Genomic DNA, 20,943 nt, shown 5'->3' with positions numbered 1-20,943 from the left:
CTAGCGGGTCTCACGTCCCATAAGTACTTCTAACATCACATAAACTAACTTATATTAGAAAAATGATTTTAAAACTATATTTACTTATAAAAATATCTAGAAAATTAATATAATAAAGAAAATATCGAAAATGTGTGCAAAGAAATAAAATAATGCCTAGAAATTAAGAAAATTTTCGGGTTCTCACAATAAAAACCTGTATAGATAGAGAAATGAATGCCTAAAGTATCATCCCAAATTTTCAAAACAAATAAGAACAATGAACACTTTTGCTTTCAACTAAATATGGATTGAATCTAGTTAAACACATTGGAGCCCTTCCCCACTTTGAAGTATATCAACCAAAGTGCTTGATTCTAGAGGCTTGATAGAGTTGGGCAGAATATGAATAGCAAAAATGCAAAAGACACTACAAGAAAAATTATATTTGGAGGCACAACAAAATGATGCAATAGGGAACTTTTAGAGGCACTTAGACTATTGAGGCATACACATCAAATGTCTACTAAACTACCCGTTTGGAAAAGGTTGGAGGCGTTTTTAATGCCATGTTTAATGAATTTGATGCATTCACAATTGCCATGATAGAAATTGCAAATAGGCACACACCAATGTCTCTAAAGATGCACTATAAAGGCACTTTACTTGGTATCATTTTTGTCCTTTTTAGGACACTTGTACATGTTGCCAAAAGGTAATTGTCTAGGCACAATGAGGTGCATTATATACATTAATGGAGGCAGTTTACAGTGTAGTGTTTACCTGTCTTTCAAGGCATTTTCTACCATTGTAAAAGGAATCTCCAAACACTCAAAAAGTGTTACGATATGTGGTTGTACTAGGTGCATTAGTTTCAATGTAGGCATTGGCAAGTGCCTCAATAGATGTCTTTTTTTTTGGTACAATTTTCATCCAAATTTTCTACTCTAATCTCCTATACAATATGCCAAACACATAATATGCAATAGTAAGATAGCCACTATGCCAAAGAATATAAATCTGCTTGAAAGCAAAAAACTAGTGACATCCTAAATAAAGCAAAAAGTTCCACAAATCTGAAGTTAATTAAAAAACTAGCATTAATGCTTCTTTAACCAAAAGGCTGCCATCCAACTCTTGCAATAGAATCCAGCAACATCCTCAAGAACACAAAATATTCCACAAATTTGAAGTTAGCTCAAAAACTAGCATTGCTTCTCTAAACAAAAAGCTGCTGTCAATCCTCATGAATCTTCACCTATAAAATTAGTAGATTAAGTAAGAACACCACTTCATTATCCATCCAACTTACAAATATTTGTAAAGGAAAAAACTTGAACAATCTTGTGTCAAAGTATACCAATTTCAGTGGCCAAGCAATCGGTGTACCAAGTGCATCTTCAATTGTTTGCAATAGCCCATAAGGCCTAATCAATTGTTCATTGCGTTCCACCACAATTTGTACTAGTATTTCACACAAACATGGTCCTAATGGTTGTTCGCCAACAACTTTAGAAGGATCAATTCCTTGGAGGCGACCAATAGCTAGACATTTTGTTGGATCAAACAAGTTGAAAATATCCACCCAATCACCTTCCTACAAGATAATTTGAAGTCATAGAATTGAATTAGGTAGATTTATTTTTAAAAAATTTGGTAGAGTTTCCCTTGCATTTTGAGCATTTCTCCAATTTTCAGTAATAAAACTTAATAACCATGACTTTACTAAGTTGAAATTACCATGTTTTACTATTCAACATAACCAAACAAAATAGCAGTTTAATGAATCAACAAGTTTCAAACAACAAAAGTGAGTATCCTCATATGGTATAATCACAATAAATTCTTGAAAAAAAATCATAAACATACCTGAATAGAATGAGCACCAATACGTGATTTTGAAACATGATTAGAGGACGTTGAATTTATCGAGCCACTAGTTTTTGAGCCACTATTTTGCTGCTGACACACCATTGCTTTGAGCTCTGCAAGTTCTTTGGCTTGGTCTTTCAGCTGCTGATCTTGCTCAGCAAATTTATCTTCCATCTTAGAAATTGCTGCCTTTTGCTCCATAACAATACGCTGACAAGTGCTGCGACTGGGTACGTTACCCCATTTGTCTGATGGTGTCACACCTAGACTATACATGCGCACACACCCATTGTTATCTTCCCCAAATACTTGGGCAAATGCATCATTACGACCAACATCATCATTAGAACCAGGGGGAAGTTGGCTAACTGTTCCTTCAAAGCTGGCTGTATTCAAAATCCAGAAAAAGTTCAATATTACTAAAATCGATTATCTTACATCAATGAAAGTAGAATCAGTCTTAAGTTAGTAGACAATTTAAGTCATTTAGAGTACTAATTTCATCAACCAATTAGTAACTTACTAATGTAGCTGTAACGTCATCATTTCCCGGGTTTCCGTTTGAGTCAGTATAACAGTGTTCAAACATGTCAACTCGTGATGGGAGATGACCTAATTTTTTCATCTATAGAAAATGAAGTCTTCATAAGACCACTAGGTGATACAAGAAAAAACTAAATGAAACCAAAAGGTTAAAAAGATTTATCAATTTCTTTCGAATTTGAGCATACAATTTCTTCCTTGTCTTATGAGCAAACCATCCATCGCATCCGGAAAGGCTACTTTCACAAATCAAGTAACATATCAAAAATTTTGTTACTGAGTTTACCAAGGCATTTGAGGTGAAGCAACCGAATCATAAAGGAAAGTTTTGAGAATCTTTTACATCCAGAGTAAAGCTCTTTGTTAGAATTATCAATTAGATTGTAAAACTTTTCAGCTTCTACATTGGGCAACTGGCTTTTGTGACGCCCCCACTTCTCCCTAAGGCGAACCAAAGGGTATCCGCGGGACGCCTGCCCAACTCTCGCCAAGACTCAAGCAATTCCATTCAAACTTATTACCAGTCTACACAACACAAGTAAATAACTTAAATACAGTAAATGCGGAAGCATTCAAGCTTAACAATAGTCATTCATTAACCAACCCGCACGTCGGGTGTTCAAAGTATATCTTAAATCCCAAATATACATCACGCCCCAAATGTTACATTTCAAATCTAAAAGTACAACCCAAAATCAAGGGCATAGCCAAAATGTAATAGAAATCCTAAACAAAAGTACATCAGGAGGGTTTCTCCAATACATCTCCGAGTTCAATCCTATTAAGGAAAATAAATCTACAGGGTGAGCAAAACGCTCGTGAGGCCAAGAACACACATGCAAGCACGTAGTCCAGATAATAGTCCCAAATAACAGTTCAAGGGATAATTACAAGTAATTAATAAAGCCAGTGAAAGTAAACAGAAACAATTCAAGGATATAGTAGCTCTCAGGAGCTAAGTTCCACTTGCTGTGTCGATGACATTCGTATACCTCCCCGCGATGACACTCCGTCAACCGAGTCAGTATTTCCAATCCGTAGAACTCAACTAACTTCCCATCCGTCCACCGTACACCGCTGCGGGCCCGCACGATATTTATAAGGCAATACTCCACGAGTATGCCAAGCAAGATCTCTCAATAGATCAAGCTTATCATGTGAATCTCATGGCTCACCGAGATTCCCGACCAAGCCCATGCCGACTCGAGTTCCATGGTTGGCCTATGAGTTTGGGCGTCCCCCATGTACATGTAAATGTCGAGGAGATTCACTCCAACGACGTATGCACTCATAGCATACCAAGTCATGTATACAAGTATTTGATAGGTCCAAGCATGCAATTCAGGATATGTAAGTCTAGCAAGCCAGGCCAAGCATGAATCATTTATTTCAAATGAGTACGAGTGCGATAAAGTACACACTCGACTCCATTTTGTCAAAACCAGGTAGATTAAGCAAGACAAGCATGTATCAAGTTCACAGGAGTTCAAGTAAACATGCACTTGACACTCACCAAGTAGTAAGTAGTCTCAACCGAAATTTAAGCGTTCACCGTAGGATCCTCTTGAGGGTCCTCGTGTGCGCCTGAGCAAATAATAGTGAAGTATCACTCATATATCCCAATTATCAAGGAAGATTGTACACTAGTACAATCTAAGGAAATTTCATGAAAATGAACCTCAATTACTCGTAAATCGAGATTTAAATGGAGTTTCTTAAAGTACACGGGTAATCAAGTTTTCATTTTGGGAAATCAAGTATAAAACGTTCAAGAAATATTGAAGGAATAAGGAGTACTTGAAAACTCCCTTCCCTTGGAATTTGGAAAAACTTCAGGTTTGATATGATACTTTGAAAAATCGTATCTCACATTCTATATGCCAAATATTGGAAAACTTGGTGCCGTTGGAAACCTTTTTGAAAGTACTAAAAGTTCTTAGAAGGCACTTTTCCATGATTCTAAAGGGAAGGTACTAAAAATGAGCTCAAAGTTACTGTTTCCGGGCATTCAAGGTTGTGTCGGGGTTGGTTTTTCGCTAACTTTGGAAATCCGGCAAAATTCACACGTTCCGAACCAGCCTCTGAAATTTGTAACTCAATTAAAGTTGCAAGTAAGGTTTATAACAGAACAAGAGGATCAAGAATCGGGTTTCGAGCACCGAGATACGGTAGCTCAAAGTTTGGGAAAATTTGAAACTGTTGAACAAATTTCCAGATTTGAGTTTCCGACTTTGGGACTTTAGTTAGGTATCGAAATGGACTTGGATTGGTACAAAATTTGGCAGTATAATACTCCTATATAAAGGGCATCCCTATATCAAATTTCATGGAAAAAATGCTTTCGGAAAAGTAGTCAACCAACCAACTAAAGTTTCAAAAAATTCCTCAGGCCAAACTGTCTTGAGTTTTTCTTTCTTCATTTCCAAACATTTGGCCCAGAAAATCCTTCAAACTTAGTTAATTTGTGTAGGAAAAACGTAAGGAACATTTATGGTACATTTGGTAAGTGTTTATCTCCAAGAAATTCAATTGACAAGTTCACACCAAGTCAAGTATCAAATCTGCCTAGAATTTAGGGTTTTCAAGAACAGGGCAGGTTCCGTATTTTGGTCACAAATCACTCAATTTAGCTCTGAATTGAGAATGGTTGGTGGCATTGGAAAAAACATTCGTAAAGATTCAATTTCTCAAAAGAAATTGTTTTGAAATTCAGCACACAACTAGCTCAAATTCGAGCCTCAAGTTGCACCTTCTGAACTTCGTTCCAGGAAAACATAGAAACAGAACAGTCATGTTTAAATGGTTGGTACGGGCTGCTAGGATGAAATTTGGGGTTGTATTTTATACCGTTAGAAAGCTGAGAATGTCTAGTTTCAAATGCCACTAATGGCACTCGATTTTGATGTCGGAGTACAGAGTTATAGACAAAACAAGCGAGCTGTCTGACCATTACAGGAACAGTTTTCCAGATTTACTAACTTCACGAAATTAATCCATTTGACCAACCAAACCTCAATATTTTTCAATGAAATTTTATACACCATCTATACAACATATAAACATCATATACCAGCCATTAAATCCCCAAAATTCTGCAGAAATAGGTACGTTCAAAGCAGGGGCAGAATCGAAACTTTTTACCCCATGCACTCCTTGAAGTTTATACTAATAATACACCATTAATCTACCATTTTGAGAACTAAACCAACATTAAATCCATCATCAAGCATGAGATCAGCCCTCAAGACAAAGGCGGGAGTTCATAGAGCCCACCCATTTCATTTTACACCATAAACAAGCTAACCAATGGCATACTAGAGCTTAATCATGCAATATAACTTCCACAAGATAAGATTCTATGAGTTGATCATTATGTACCTCCTTGGTGTGCAAAGACCAGAAATTTCGGCCCTCTCTTTGCTCAAAAATACCGTGAAAAGCTCCTTGTTTTTGTAGCTAGATGGACTCTCCAAGTGTTAAGCTAAGTATGGTTAAATTTTGGTTGCATTTGATGGTGTTTTTGTTGAAGAAATGAGGATGAAAAATGAAGAACTTGGGTGTTGTTTTTGCAGCTTGATGGCCGGCTATTCTTGTGAGGAAGAGAGAGAGAGAGTTGATAAAAAATGTAGCTTCCTTGGGAAGCTTCAAGGTGTGGCCCAAGTTGTTGCAAAAGTCAACTCTCCTCCGCGCGTATACGCGTGCGTTTTGGGCTCGATTTCTCTCGAGTTTATTTCACTAGTGCACTAAACCTCCAATACACTTATATTCATATAAATATTATTCACTCTTAATTGTTCCAAAATAATGATCTAAAGTCCCTCAATTAAAATCGCGCGTGTGAAAACGCGTACCACCAATTTAAGCGCGATAACGCGAAACTTTCGAGAAATCCCTATAACGATTGTACTACTAACTATCACTTGAGTACTTAAACATAAAATTACCTATTTTAGGACTATTGTACAAATCTCCAATTTTCCAAACTTATTGTTGTCGCGCCCCACTTTTCGAATCGAGTGAATGTGGTGTGTGAGATGTGAGTGTGTATGAAATGTGAACGTGTGAAAGTGAAAACAATGAAAGGCCATGGGACTTAGGAATGCGACGATTTGGCCAAGTGAAGTTCGAAAAAGGGTTTTTAATAAAAATGGAGTCGCCACTTGGTATAGAGTTAGGGTGTACCAAGTCACCCAAAAAATGATTTTTGTTTTTGAATGAAAGAAAGTAAATAAACCCTTTTAAAGAACTTTTGGGTCTACGTAACCAAAAGAGGGATCGGGGGTCACATTTGACGGAGGGGAAGGCAAGGATAAAAATCCAAGGCACCCCTGCGACCTAGCCAAGGCTAGTTGCGTGACTTAAACCAATTTTTCCTAACTTTTCTACCCAAGGTATGTATCGCATGTTGGATATGACTACGTGAATGCAAAAACCTAGACCTAGGGGACATGGGGGAAATTTCTCTTCAAAGGGTGAGTGGTGCCAATCACATTAATTGTGAAGCCCAATAATGATCCTTTGGAGAGGTCACACATAAATCTAAATGACGTACAAATGAGTGGAATGCATGCCATGTGAAAGTGTGAGTTTGTGTGAAGTGAGAAAAATGATAAAAGTAATAAGATAAGAGTGAAGGTGTGCAAATGTAGATGAAAGTACTCGTGTGCGAGTGAAGATAAAAATGTTCGTGTGCAAGTGAAGATAAAAGGGTTCGTGTGCAAGTGGAGATAAAAAAAGTGTTCGTGTGCAAGTGAAAGTGATAAAAAGGTGCATGTGTGCAAATGAGACAAAAGTGAAAGTGTAATGATAGAGTGGATTGAGAATGCATGAGCCTAGGGAATTCATGCATATTGGGTACGGGGAGACCTAAATCGTGACTTGATTTTCCCTTTGATTAGAAGGCGAAACTAGAGTGCTAAGGCTATCGAGTAGCCACACTCGCTCGTTTCCCTTATCAAGAGGGGACACTCAAGCAAAATGAACCCTATAGCTAGTATGGGATGCAAAACCTAAAGTGAGGGGAAAGGGGAATCGAGGAGCATGCCAGATGATAAAACTAAGAAAAAATGCATGATATGTAGTGAACAGGCAAATAATGCATTAATGAAAAATAAAGGAAAAATTCTATTGGGTCTAGCGTTGGACTAGCCCTTTCTATGAATTCCTAATGAAATAATGAGCCACAACTAGCGTTGGACTAGTGTGGTGACGTACATTCATCCATTCCATTCATTCATGGTTATGAAAGCAAGTAGACATGCCAAAACGCTCGTAAACACGTAGCACGTAGCACTTAGCATGCTCGACTAGATGCAAGAGCCTACCAAAGCAATTAAACATGTAGCAACAAAAGCAAGCAACCAAGGGGAAGGGGAAGTGGACCAGATGCTCTCCGAGCCCTATCTATTACAAGCCAAGAGGTGTACACATACCCCATAAAACTTAAATAAAAGCAACCAAGGGGAAGGGGAAATGGACCAAAGGCTCTCCGAGCCCTATCTATTACAAGCCAAGAGGTGTACACATACCCCATAAAAGCATAAAGGGGAAGGGAAAATGGACCAAATGCTCTTCGAGCCCTATCTATTACAAGCCAAGAGGTGTACACATACCCCATAAAACTTAAATAAAAGTAAAAAGCAAGTAAATGCATGCAAGGAGGTAAGGAAAGCGAAGTAGACAGGCATATTCACATAACACGTAGGAGCACGTAAAGTCAAATGAAATGCAAGTGAGGGATAGAGTGTACCTCCCTTGAAGCGACGCCCTAACGTAGCGAAATTACTAACTTACCCTCCAAAATAAAAAAAAGGGTCAAGGTACCTCAAATAGTAGAATTTACCAAAGAAAAGGACGGCTTACGCTAAGACCATCAAAACAAAAGGTTAAAGCACCACTTTAATGATAAAATATAAATAATCCAAATGGCATTCATCAAATCATCAAAAATTTCCTCAAATCACAACTTAAATGTAGTCAAAGGTACTTAAAGATTAAGGAGAAGGCATGGCCTAGTCAAATTCCAAGTAAGGCCTCTATTAAGGACTCAAACATAACCCTTACCCAAACATTCGAGTCAATCGAACATTTAAGAACTTTAAAGGTCCAAAACAAAACAAGTGTCAAGCAATCCAACACATAAACATGGAATTGAACAATTAGAAGCATTTAAATGCCTAAGATCAAATACGGGTCAATGAGTGGTTTCACTTGCATTTTTAGGATCCAATAACGACCACTAATCAATCACAATCAACGTCAAAGTGAATCATCAAAGAGCTTCAAAGGTCCTCAAAATAATAGAGATCACTTAATGATACAAATGCCAACACCTTAGGACCTAATTGGAAGGGAAAAAGAACATGAGGGATCAAGGCATCTCAAATAATCAACCTAAAACATGAAATTGACACATTGAGAACATTTAAACAATTAAACAACCCATGAATCATAAAATTTGAATCCAATTGAAAGAGAAAAGAAAGATTGAAAAATCATTTTTGATGAATTTCTTCCATAAAAAGCACATTGAAACTCAAAAGATTAGAGTGGACAAAAAGCCAATTGGAAATAAGAGTTCTAAACTAAAATGGTGACTCAAGAGTAAAATCTATCCAAGTAATCGCTAAACTTCTCAAAAATGACATGGAAAAACAATTCGTTAGAATTAAACGAGAAAAATAGTCATGATCTTAGCCAAACGAAAAATCAAACTATGAGCTCCCAAAACCACTTGAATCTTCTTATTTCATTCTAAAAATTCACCAAAAATCTATTCATGAATCAAACAAAAACAGGCCAAGGAAAACTAGCATGGTAAAAGGACAAAATTGAAGAAACTTCCAAATCTTATGGGCCTAAGAAGGATTAGATAGAAGCCAAGGGGTCAAAGTGGGATTTTCAGAAATTGTTTTGCATGCAAAATCAATGCAATCACGTAGAAAAACTCTCTGCAATGAGACCAATAAGACTGCTGCATTCTTTGCTTCCCTTTCCAACACCATGATTGATTTAGCCAAGCTTTTCTTGATCTAACATCCAAGACTTCAAACCAAACAACAAGGCATAAATTTGACATTTAAACAACCAAAGACACAGGAAGAGATCATGCAAACATTCTGGAAAAAATATACAATAATGGTTCGGCACTTTGAAGATTTCTGCATTTGAAGCTTTCTGCAACTAAGCATACGCTGGCTGCATTTCCATTTCATAAGCAACTTCTAAGCAGCTTTTATTCCATCTATCTAAGCTTTGTATTAGGCGGCAAAATCAATCAAAACTCCATATCCAATCCAGCAAAACATAGCAGGAAAATATGCAGATTCTTATGAAAAACTTTCGTGCAAAATGATCTTAAGTTTCAGCTTTCATGCAAAATGATTTTTTTAGTTCCAGCTTTCATACAAAAGGATTTTAAGTTTCAGCACTTCGCATGGCAGATTCACGTCAAGCTCATCATGCATACAAGGGGATGGTGAAACCAGAATGAAGGAGATTTTCATGCAAACAGAAATTCAAACCAAACCGCAACAAAAGGATTCAGCAGCTGAGGAAGTTTTCTGCGATATTTCTGTTGTGTTTCACCAACCGAAACCAAACTCAAGCACACAACAAATCCAGATACATAGCTTCAAACTAAGCAGTAACCTACATCATTACCATCATCCTAGCAGGCTGCAATCTTAGAGACATCCCATGCGAAATTCCAGGCACGTATGAAAGCATTTGAAGAACTAAACTGCCGCAATTTTTCTCTGTCTTACCTTCTAAGACCAGATTCAGATTCAAGCAACCTTAACCAAAATTTCCTTGATCTAACACCTAAACTTTGAACTAAACAAACAAGACATGAATTTGACATCTAAACAAACAAGAGACATAGGAGAACTGGTGCAAAAGGTCACGGAAAAACTCAAGCATGCTGCAAACTCACGGTTGCATAGTCTCATTCAATTTCCTATCCATTTGGCCGAATCTATATTCATGCAAATAAACCAAGTATCTCCATTTGAATCAAAATGCAGAGATTTGAAGCAAAGGTAGGAGTAAGATCAAACAGGTTTTAAACTCAAAATGCAACAAAAATGATTTGAGGAACAAGATTTTTCTGCAATTTTCACATGCCGCGGCTTTTCTTTCCACTTCATGATGCTGGCCAGATTTTGATTCAAATACATGGCTTTGATCAGATGTTTTTCAATCCAACATTACAACCTTAAGCTAAGCAACAAATTACGCAATGATCACAATCCAAATGACCAGAAAAAATAGAAAATGTATCGTCCCAAAGTTCTGAAAAATAAATGCAGAAATGGTTTTGGTGACCAGATTTTTCTTTCCATCGTGCAGACCAAGTTGTGGTTCATAGACAAGGCTTTGATTAAATATTTCCAACCCAACATCCTCACTTTAACTCACAAGCAGCTACTGAACTCTAACTCCAAACCAACAAGAACAAACAAAAGGCTAATGGACTATCGAAAATCTGACAAACAATCATGTAGAATAGCTAGCAATCTGAAATCCATTGTCCAGCTCAAGTATTGCACGGCATTCATTATCTACAAATCCACTCGCACACATCTTTAAACCTGAATCTATCTACTGACCATTCCAATCGAAAACAACGAAGAAAATGCAGCAAAAGAAAATAGCAAAAGACACAAGCTTTAATCAGTTTCTGCAAATATTTCAATCCAAACCAAATCTACTCATGCGAAGAAGGAAAAGAAAACCCAGTCAAGCTGCACAACAGCCCATCCCCAATCATATAACTCTCATAACTGCACTCCAAATCCAGTAAACCTGACCGTGTTGCCAAATCCAGAAGTGCAGAAAAAGAAAGGCAAAACTCACGGCAAAACAAGACCAGCATCGCAGCAAAACTTCACATTTCAGACATGATGTTATAATCTATGGGCAAAAGACAAGTGAAAGGCATTACCTTTATCCTTTCCAAAAAGGAAAAGAAACAGGATCTTGGATGATGGACAAAGTATCCTTGCTCAGCCCAAAAAGCTTAATCTTCCCGGTTGCCCACGTTCTTCTTCTGGTTCGTGATGAATCGAAGATGATGGTGGTGACGTTGGGGCTCCTCCTCCTTGCTGCGCCACCCCTCTCTAGTTCTCCCTTTGTTCTCCAACCTCGCGGCTCTCAACTCCCTCGAAGCTCTCAAACTCTCAGACCAAACCCCCAGCTCTCGGCCCCTCTCCCTTTTTTCTGTCGTTCACTCTTTCTCCCCCCTTATCCACTCCCTGGTTTTTTGTTTTCTTTTGTTCCTCCTCCAGATTTTGCAGCCGTCGATCCTTTCCTCCTTGGCGGCTGCTCCCTCCTTTTCTATTTATATGAAACCCCCCTAACCGAGCTCTCTCCTTCTTTTTCTTTTGCGGCTGCTGCTTTTTTCATTTATATGGGAGCCACAACCCTAAAACAATCTATACTCTCCCACATTTGCAGCTAAGGGGCTGCTAAGAGCCCCTCCTTGCAAGCTGCAAAAACGCAGCTTGCAAGTCGCGTGTTCCTTAATATTTTTTTTTTTTTTCAAATTAATAGATGAAATGGTAAAATAAAGTAAAAAACAATAATAATAACAAAATTACACAAACCAGGTAATAATAATAATAACAAAACAAAATAATTTTAAACAAAAAACTAAACAAAAATGGCCATTTTTTAATTTTTCAATTTTTCATTTTTCATCATTTCCTTTTTCTCAAAATAACTTAATAAAAATAACTAAAGTGCCCAAAGATTGAATTTAAAGAAATAAACATATTCTTGTGAACAAATTTTCTTTTTTTCTTTTTTTTTTCATGAACCTAAAACAACTGAAACATATTTTTTGAACGTTTTTCTTTTTCCTTTGAGCAATTCTACGATAAAATGGCTAAAATATTTAAACTAAAAGTAAATTAAACCAAATGTGACAAATAAAAATAAAAATGAATAGTAAATAAATAAATAAATAATAAAACACCAAAAATTTGGTGTCTACAGTTTGCCCCTCTTTGTCTGAGTTTTGGAAAAACTTGAGACAAAGAAGTAGACACCAAATACTTACCTGTGTCATTCAGCCGCAATGGACGCTTCTGAAATGAGGACTGACCTCTTTAACAATTTTTTGAGAAATGGTATTGACCTAAACAGGAATTTAAATGGGACTGACCCGAACAGAAATTTAAAATTGGGATAGACCCACGGGATAGACCCGGTCAGAAATTTAAAAATTAGATGAATTGAAGTGAGATGGAGCGTTGGTGGGATGGAAACACGCACATTAGTGAGATAGGCTCGATGCTAACGGCGGTAGGATGAAAACGCGCACGTTAGTGAGATAGACTCGATGCTAACGGCGGTAGAATGAAACACGCACGTTAGTGAGATAGACTCAATGCTAACAGCGGTAGGATGAAAACACGCACATTAGTGAGATAGACTCGATGCTAACGGCGGTTGAAGTAAAACACGCACGTTAGTGAGATAGACTCGATGCTAACGGCGGTTGAAGTAAAACACGCACATTAGTGAGATAGACTCGATGCTAACGGCGGTAGAATGAAAACACGCACATTAGTGAGAAAGACTCGATGCTAACGGCGGTAGGATGAAAACACGCACATTAGTGAGATAGACTCGATGCTAACGGCGGTTGAAGTAAAACACGCACGTTAGTGAGATAAACTCGATGCTAACGGCGGTAGAATGAAAACACGCACGTTAGTGAGATAGACTCGATGCTAACGGCGGTTGAAGTAAAACACGCACATTAGTGAGATAAACTCGATGCTAACGGCGGTAGAATGAAAACACGCACGTTAGTGAGATAGACTCGATGCTAACGGCGGTTGAAGTAAAACACGCACATTAGTGAGATAAACTCGATGCTAACGGCGGTAGAATGAAAACACGCACGTTAGTGAGATAGACTCGATGCTAACGGCGGTTGAAGTAAAACACGCACATTAGTGAGATAAACTCGATGCTAACGGCGGTAGAATGAAAACACGCACGTTAGTGAGATAGACTCGATGCTAACGGCGGTTGAAGTAAAACACGCACGTTAGTGAGATAAACTCGATGCTAACGGCGGTAGAATGAAAACACGCACGTTAGTGAGATAGACTCGATGCTAACGGCGGTTGAAGTAAAACACGCACATTAGTGAGATAGACTCGATGCTAACGGCGGTTGAAGTAAAACACGCACATTAGTGAGATAGACTCGATGCTAACGGCGGTAGAATGAAAACACGCACGTTAGTGAGATAGACTCGATGCTAACGGCGGTTGAATTAAAACCAATCCCAACATGACTTTTGTGAAGTTGGCGGCACAAAATCCAGGCCCAACGTGATCTGGTGAATGGTCAGCAGGATAAGACCCAATCCTGCCATCCAATTGGTCAAGAAATTGGATTTGATCTGTCAAGATATAAGAAATTAAATTTTGATTTTCCAAGAAACAAAAATTTGAACTTGATTTTCGATTTTTGACTTTTGAATTTTTCTGATTTTTCGAGAGAATTTTTTTCAAAAATAATTTGCCCCAGTGTAGGGCCCTTTTCCCTTCTTTCTTTCCTTTCTTCGGCATCGACCTTCCACATCGCCAGATGCTTTTCGTCGACTTCAACTGTGAATACCTGCACAGGGGGCTTACATGCACTCAAATTTTCAAGAAAAAGGCAGCGTGATTGATTTGAAAGTCTTGCTTGAGTCTTTGACGAAATCCTCAAATGGACTATAAAAAATTTGCCCCAGTGTGGGCTTATTTTGTGAAATCTTGCGAAAAATTTTTTTTGCCCCAGTATGGGCCCATTTGATTGCAAACAATTGGTTTGGATGACTTTCCATTTATGCGAACACTATAAGAAAGAAAATTTCATGATGAATTTCTCAAAATAATGCCAAATTACAAAGGATTTCTTCCTTACCTTAGCATCGAAGCTTTGGGTAATGGCGTTATTTCTGATTTGGAAATGGGAGGTCAAGATTTGTCTTATTCATGTGCTCAGATGGTATGTAACCCCTTCTATACCACATCTTGGTGAAAGCAAAGAGTTTATCATCCTTATTTCTTAAGAAAACGTAGTCCACATACGAGCTTTATAGGCTTGCAATAACACGGATGGAAACGATAGCTAAAACATGAAAAAACTGGTTGTTCCCTTATGATCACAAATGATTGATGGATTTCTTACGAGCATAGTCGTCACTTTGGATTGTCATGAAGGAATAAGTCAACGATGGACTTTATGAGCTTGTAATGTGGCTTGAAAACGATAGCTAAATAATAAAACTTTCAAGGACATTACACCACAGATCGCATTTTTCAACATTGCCTTCATCTGGACTCCAGATTCTTGGACTTTGTTTGACTTTTTATCATCTCCCAACAGGGTCTTTCAACATCAAATCTTTTTGCATCTTTCTTTTGCATTCATTTCGCTCGTTTTTCTTTTCTTTTTCCCTCTTTTCAGAAATACCTTCTCGGGGTTTCATATGAAGAGCAGTGTCAACCTCACGCCAAATCAATTCAGAAATACAGCTAAAATTTTTGACATCAGAAATTTTCTTAACAGGGCCATTGCTAAGAACAGAAGTCAGGGCTTTCGGCTTTCGTAATGGGGTCAGGTGGGGTGCTTAGAAAAGTTAAGGCTTGAAAACGGATTTCAAAGTGGTTTGAAAAATCCGAGATCGCATTGTTGCGCCAACCCTATTTCAGGGTTAAATCAAAATCTGCCTCAGTTTTTGCTCAATTGAGGCTTTTCACTTTCATTTTTCTTTTTCCTTTTGACTTTTCGGCCTTTTTGCCATTCTTTGAAATTTCACAAAATTTGCCCCAGTTTACTTTTGAACTGAGGTTCTCTTTTCTTCTTTTGCCTTTTGATTTTGTGGGTTTTCACTTTTTCGCTTCTTGAAATTTTCTTTTTCAACCCAACTTGCCCCAGTGTGGGGTTTGCGATTCTCAGGGGGTGCCAAATGAAGTATTTTATTCTGAAGGCTCAAAAGGGATAACTAGGGATAGAATGTTTGATTGGAAAAGAAGATGGCCTGACTTGTATTCCGTTCCTTACAATAACTCTGAAAGGAAATTTTCATTAATGGGAAATTTTTGGCATGTATCTGAATTAACTGATTGGGGAAGACCCTTGTTCATCCATATTTGTGAAACATAGGTGATCCACGCGGACAAATCTCTTCCTTTTCTCTTTTTTCCAAAATTCGGAACCCAAGTGGAGTCAAATTTCCCCAATTTGCGGTTCCCTCCTTATTCGAGCATTTTTGCTTTTCCCCTTTTCTTTTCCTTTTTAAAATTTCCCAATCTCCTTCCCCAATGCGAGGTACGATCATAAGTGCATTCGAAAAGAACCACCAATTTTAGCTCAAATGAGGACGCAAGGGATAAATGGTGTTTAGATTGAAGAAATGATGGCCAAAGTATCATTCTTACACTTCATGACAACCAGAGTAACGAAATGCTCATTGACAATCCATTCCCTTTTGAAAGTTTTCCAATGTAGGGTAGAGATCATTAAGGCGTTTATTTGGAAGGAAATTATTCTTCTATAGGCTCAAATGGGAGAGCAAATGATAAAAATCTGTATAGGTAGTGAAACGAATGCTTGAAGTATCATTCCAAATTTTCAAACAAATAAGAATAATGCACATTTTTGCTTTCACTTAGATGTGATTGAATCGGATTAGTTACCGCGGACATTTTCAAGCAAAAGTTGCCCCAATTTACAATTTATCAATCAATGTGACTGATTTTATTTTGGGGTCAAATGAAGGAGAAAAGGAATCTCATAGGGCCTTTTGAGTGACCTCTTTTAATTCTGAACACTCTTATTATGAATTTTCAGGCCGGAGGTTGAAAAAATCCCAATTTAGTCTTATTTCTTAAAATTCATCATGAAATCTCCAATGAATAAGAATAAAGAATGAAATGTACATAAATATACACAAAACAATGATTGTCCAAAAAGTTTATTGCTGAAAAAGTTTGAAACAAATTTTCTCATTCAATTACGATACAAGTGAGAAGAGAGAAACTTGTAAAGAGCTCCACATATACACTTTTTGTCTCCTTTTCAAATATACAAAATTTCCCTTTGGAAAACAATTACAACATCTCTCAGAGGGTTTTCATCGTAGGATCCGCCCAAGAATCAAATAACACTTGTACTCTTCAAAATTTATTGGACTAAAATTATCATCAGATATAGAAGAATATTTTCATCTTATTGAAACATTTTTATGAATGCAGGGGAGGGGAAAACAAAAGAAAATACCCCGAGTTAGTAATCAAGACTATAAAATCGGTATGCATGCCCTATGGGGGAACCCTTTTTATGCCAAGGGTAGGCCTAGCATGAAAATGCAATCCTCCAGAGCAGGCACTATACAATACCTGATGGATCCAATCAGCTTATGGAGTGAAAAATAATTTGAAAGAATTTGGTCAATTGGAGTGAAAAGAGACATTTGTCCTAAAATGAGGGAACAGTCCGAATGGATTGCTACTTTGATCGACGCATGGAATAATGTGTAAAAGAGATTGCAATGTCTCAATTAATCTATTCGGTGACCCTTAGATTTAAACCCTAAAAAGGGAAAAAACGGGTCAAATAGATTGGATAAAATTGATGATTTATTTAAAAATGACCAAATTGCCCTAAAAATAGGCAAACTGGTCAAATGAATTAAATGAAATTTGATTTATTCAAAAATTGATCGAATCACCCTAAAAAGAGTAGATTGATCAAATGAATGAAACTTGATTTATTCAAAATCGATTCGATTGCCCTAAAAATGGGTGAACTGGCCAAATGAATGAAAAAGAGATTGATGATTTATGCAAAAATCGACCAAGTCACCCTAAAAGAGTAAATTGGTCAAATGAATTGAATGATTTTTCAAAAATCGACCGGATGACCCTAAAAAGGGTAAATTGGTCAAAAGACCCTAAAAAGGGTAATTTGATCAATTGAATTGATAATTTATTCAAAAGCGACCGAATGACCCTAAAAAGGGTAAATTGGTCAAAAGACCCTAAAAAGGGTAAAATGGTCAAATGAATTGACGATTTATTCAAAATCGACCGAATGACCCTAAAAAGGGTAGATTGGTCAAAAGATTTGATGATTTATTCAAAATCGACCGAATGACCCTAAAAAGGGTAAATTGGTCAAATGAATGGTTTATTTAAAATCGATTATGAATTGACAAAATGGATTGATCGAATCGGCCGGCCATTGGTGGTTTCAGAAAATCAGTCTATGAGCCTTCTAAAATCACAATTTGGCCTCAATTTATTTATCATCTCAATAGGAGGAATCGTTTGTGAATTTCTTCAAATTAATGTCCTTTACGCAAGGGATTTTTACCAATATTTGATAAAATGGCCAAAAAGTGATTATTAGATGCTCATATTCCAAAGATCACTCTATGAAAATGATCGGATCTTACCTTACCTTGTGCACTACCCCTTTGGATGGTACATGAAATATAAACGTGCAAGTCTCATTGGATTAAGTATCCGAGACACAAGGTGGTTTTATTCCTAAACACGGGATTCCCTATGTGGCATTCCCTTTCTATGGTTTATGCATGATGCCATTTATTAAAGCGATGTAAATATGTGACAAATATGGTCTAAAGGACATAAATAATGCATCGGGGGAAAAAGGTCTAAAATGAAATGTACTTATTGAAAATTAAGCATAATGACTGGAATTTAAACATGTAAGTTATCTAGTGGGTAAGTCACTAAAAGAGTGCCAAAGAGGCCTCTTATTGCTAAGGCATATGAATGCAAGCCAGGAAAACAAAAGAATGGTTAGTGCAATTGATAGTACACATAACACATTTGGGAGCAATTAAGAAAAGAAATACAATAAAACAAGTAAAAGGGGTGGAACCCCTTCCCTCGTGCCTAATGTGCTTAAAATAGGGTGAGGCTGACTCTAGCCTAGGAAAATGCTAATATGGATGCATGAGACTGGGGTTCACTAATGCAACTAGACTCGATAAGTCTCGGCTCCCAAGCCTTCAGACCTAAAGGCGAAGGGTCATCACTCCCAGGGCCTTTGATCGGTGGCTCGAGTGATCCCTTAGGTAGCGCTATGGGCGCAGAGCACACCAGCCGCCTACCCAAGGCAATCGATCCTAATCCTATAAGGCGGTGTGGGAAACGCCCACGAAAAATAAAATAAAATGGGATAACAGTAAATAGACGTGCACGTATGAAGTGCTCCCTATTTTGAGGGAAAGGGGTGAGAACCACGCGAGGCTCTAAAGGTGACACACACCCCCCCCAAATGCAATGCAAGCGCGAGATACATACATCCAATCAACCAATCATACACACGTGAGTGAGGGAATAGTTTGATACGTGCGCGAGGCGAAAAAGTCCTAAAATAGAAAATGCAACCCTAATATCCAAATGCAATGCATAAAAAGGGTAGAAAAAGGAAATGAATGGCTAAGCCAAATGCTTGGACCCACTTAGGAAGTCCCCAGTGGAGTCGCCAACTGTCGCGCCCCACTTTTCGAATCGAGTGAATGTGGTGTGTGAGATGTGAGTGTGTATGAAATGTGAACGTGTGAAAGTGAAAACAATGAAAGGCCATGGGACTTAGGAATGCGACGATTTGGCCAAGTGAAGTTCGAAAAAGGGTTTTTAATAAAAATGGAGTCGCCACTTGGTATAGAGTTAGGGTGTACCAAGTCACCCAAAAAATGATTTTTGTTTTTGAATGAAAGAAAGTAAATAAACCCTTTTAAAGAACTTTTGGGTCTACGTAACCAAAAGAGGGATCGGGGGTCACATTTGACGGAGGGGAAGGCAAGGATAAAAATCCAAGGCACCCCTGCGACCTAGCCAAGGCTAGTTGCGTGACTTAAACCAATTTTTCCTAACTTTTCTACCCAAGGTATGTATCGCATGTTGGATATGACTACGTGAATGCAAAAACCTAGACCTAGGGGACATGGGGGAAATTTCTCTTCAAAGGGTGAGTGGTGCCAATCACATTAATTGTGAAGCCCAATAATGATCCTTTGGAGAGGTCACACATAAATCTAAATGACGTACAAATGAGTGGAATGCATGCCATGTGAAAGTGTGAGTTTGTGTGAAGTGAGAAAAATGATAAAAGTAATAAGATAAGAGTGAAGGTGTGCAAATGTAGATGAAAGTACTCGTGTGCGAGTGAAGATAAAAATGTTCGTGTGCAAGTGAAGATAAAAGGGTTCGTGTGCAAGTGGAGATAAAAAAAGTGTTCGTGTGCAAGTGAAAGTGATAAAAAGGTGCATGTGTGCAAATGAGACAAAAGTGAAAGTGTAATGATAGAGTGGATTGAGAATGCATGAGCCTAGGGAATTCATGCATATTGGGTACGGGGAGACCTAAATCGTGACTTGATTTTCCCTTTGATTAGAAGGCGAAACTAGAGTGCTAAGGCTATCGAGTAGCCACACTCGCTCGTTTCCCTTATCAAGAGGGGACACTCAAGCAAAATGAACCCTATAGCTAGTATGGGATGCAAAACCTAAAGTGAGGGGAAAGGGGAATCGAGGAGCATGCCAGATGATAAAACTAAGAAAAAATGCATGATATGTAGTGAACAGGCAAATAATGCATTAATGAAAAATAAAGGAAAAATTCTATTGGGTCTAGCGTTGGACTAGCCCTTTCTATGAATTCCTAATGAAATAATGAGCCACAACTAGCGTTGGACTAGTGTGGTGACGTACATTCATCCATTCCATTCATTCATGGTTATGAAAGCAAGTAGACATGCCAAAACGCTCGTAAACACGTAGCACGTAGCACTTAGCATGCTCGACTAGATGCAAGAGCCTACCAAAGCAATTAAACATGTAGCAACAAAAGCAAGCAACCAAGGGGAAGGGGAAGTGGACCAGATGCTCTCCGAGCCCTATCTATTACAAGCCAAGAGGTGTACACATACCCCATAAAACTTAAATAAAAGCAACCAAGGGGAAGGGGAAATGGACCAAAGGCTCTCCGAGCCCTATCTATTACAAGCCAAGAGGTGTACACATACCCCATAAAAGCATAAAGGGGAAGGGAAAATGGACCAAATGCTCTTCGAGCCCTATCTATTACAAGCCAAGAGGTGTACACATACCCCATAAAACTTAAATAAAAGTAAAAAGCAAGTAAATGCATGCAAGGAGGTAAGGAAAGCGAAGTAGACAGGCATATTCACATAACACGTAGGAGCACGTAAAGTCAAATGAAATGCAAGTGAGGGATAGAGTGTACCTCCCTTGAAGCGACGCCCTAACGTAGCGAAATTACTAACTTACCCTCCAAAATAAAAAAAAGGGTCAAGGTACCTCAAATAGTAGAATTTACCAAAGAAAAGGACGGCTTACGCTAAGACCATCAAAACAAAAGGTTAAAGCACCACTTTAATGATAAAATATAAATAATCCAAATGGCATTCATCAAATCATCAAAAATTTCCTCAAATCACAACTTAAATGTAGTCAAAGGTACTTAAAGATTAAGGAGAAGG

At 37.9% G+C, this 20,943-nt stretch overlaps 1 protein-coding gene across 1 annotated transcript; it reads right to left on the bottom strand.

The window, feature by feature from the left end:
* Window positions 1-1,216: 1,216 nt before the first annotated feature.
* On the bottom strand, window positions 1,217-2,476 carry LOC113696652 (uncharacterized). The gene is made up of 4 exons (XM_072056151.1): window positions 2,371-2,476; window positions 1,849-2,237; window positions 1,340-1,576; window positions 1,217-1,237 (listed from the first exon to the last, which is right to left on the bottom strand). The coding sequence occupies exons 1-4, from the start codon at window positions 2,474-2,476 to the stop codon at window positions 1,217-1,219; spliced, it is 753 nt and encodes a 250-aa protein (XP_071912252.1).
* Between the last annotated feature and the right edge of the window lie 18,467 nt (window positions 2,477-20,943).

This window comes from Coffea arabica, chromosome 6e, assembly GCF_036785885.1.
Source record: "Coffea arabica cultivar ET-39 chromosome 6e, Coffea Arabica ET-39 HiFi, whole genome shotgun sequence".
Classification (NCBI taxonomy): Eukaryota; Viridiplantae; Streptophyta; class Magnoliopsida; order Gentianales; family Rubiaceae; genus Coffea; species Coffea arabica.
Note: the sequence above shows the minus strand (reverse complement) of the source record. Positions and strands in the feature narration are given on the sequence as shown.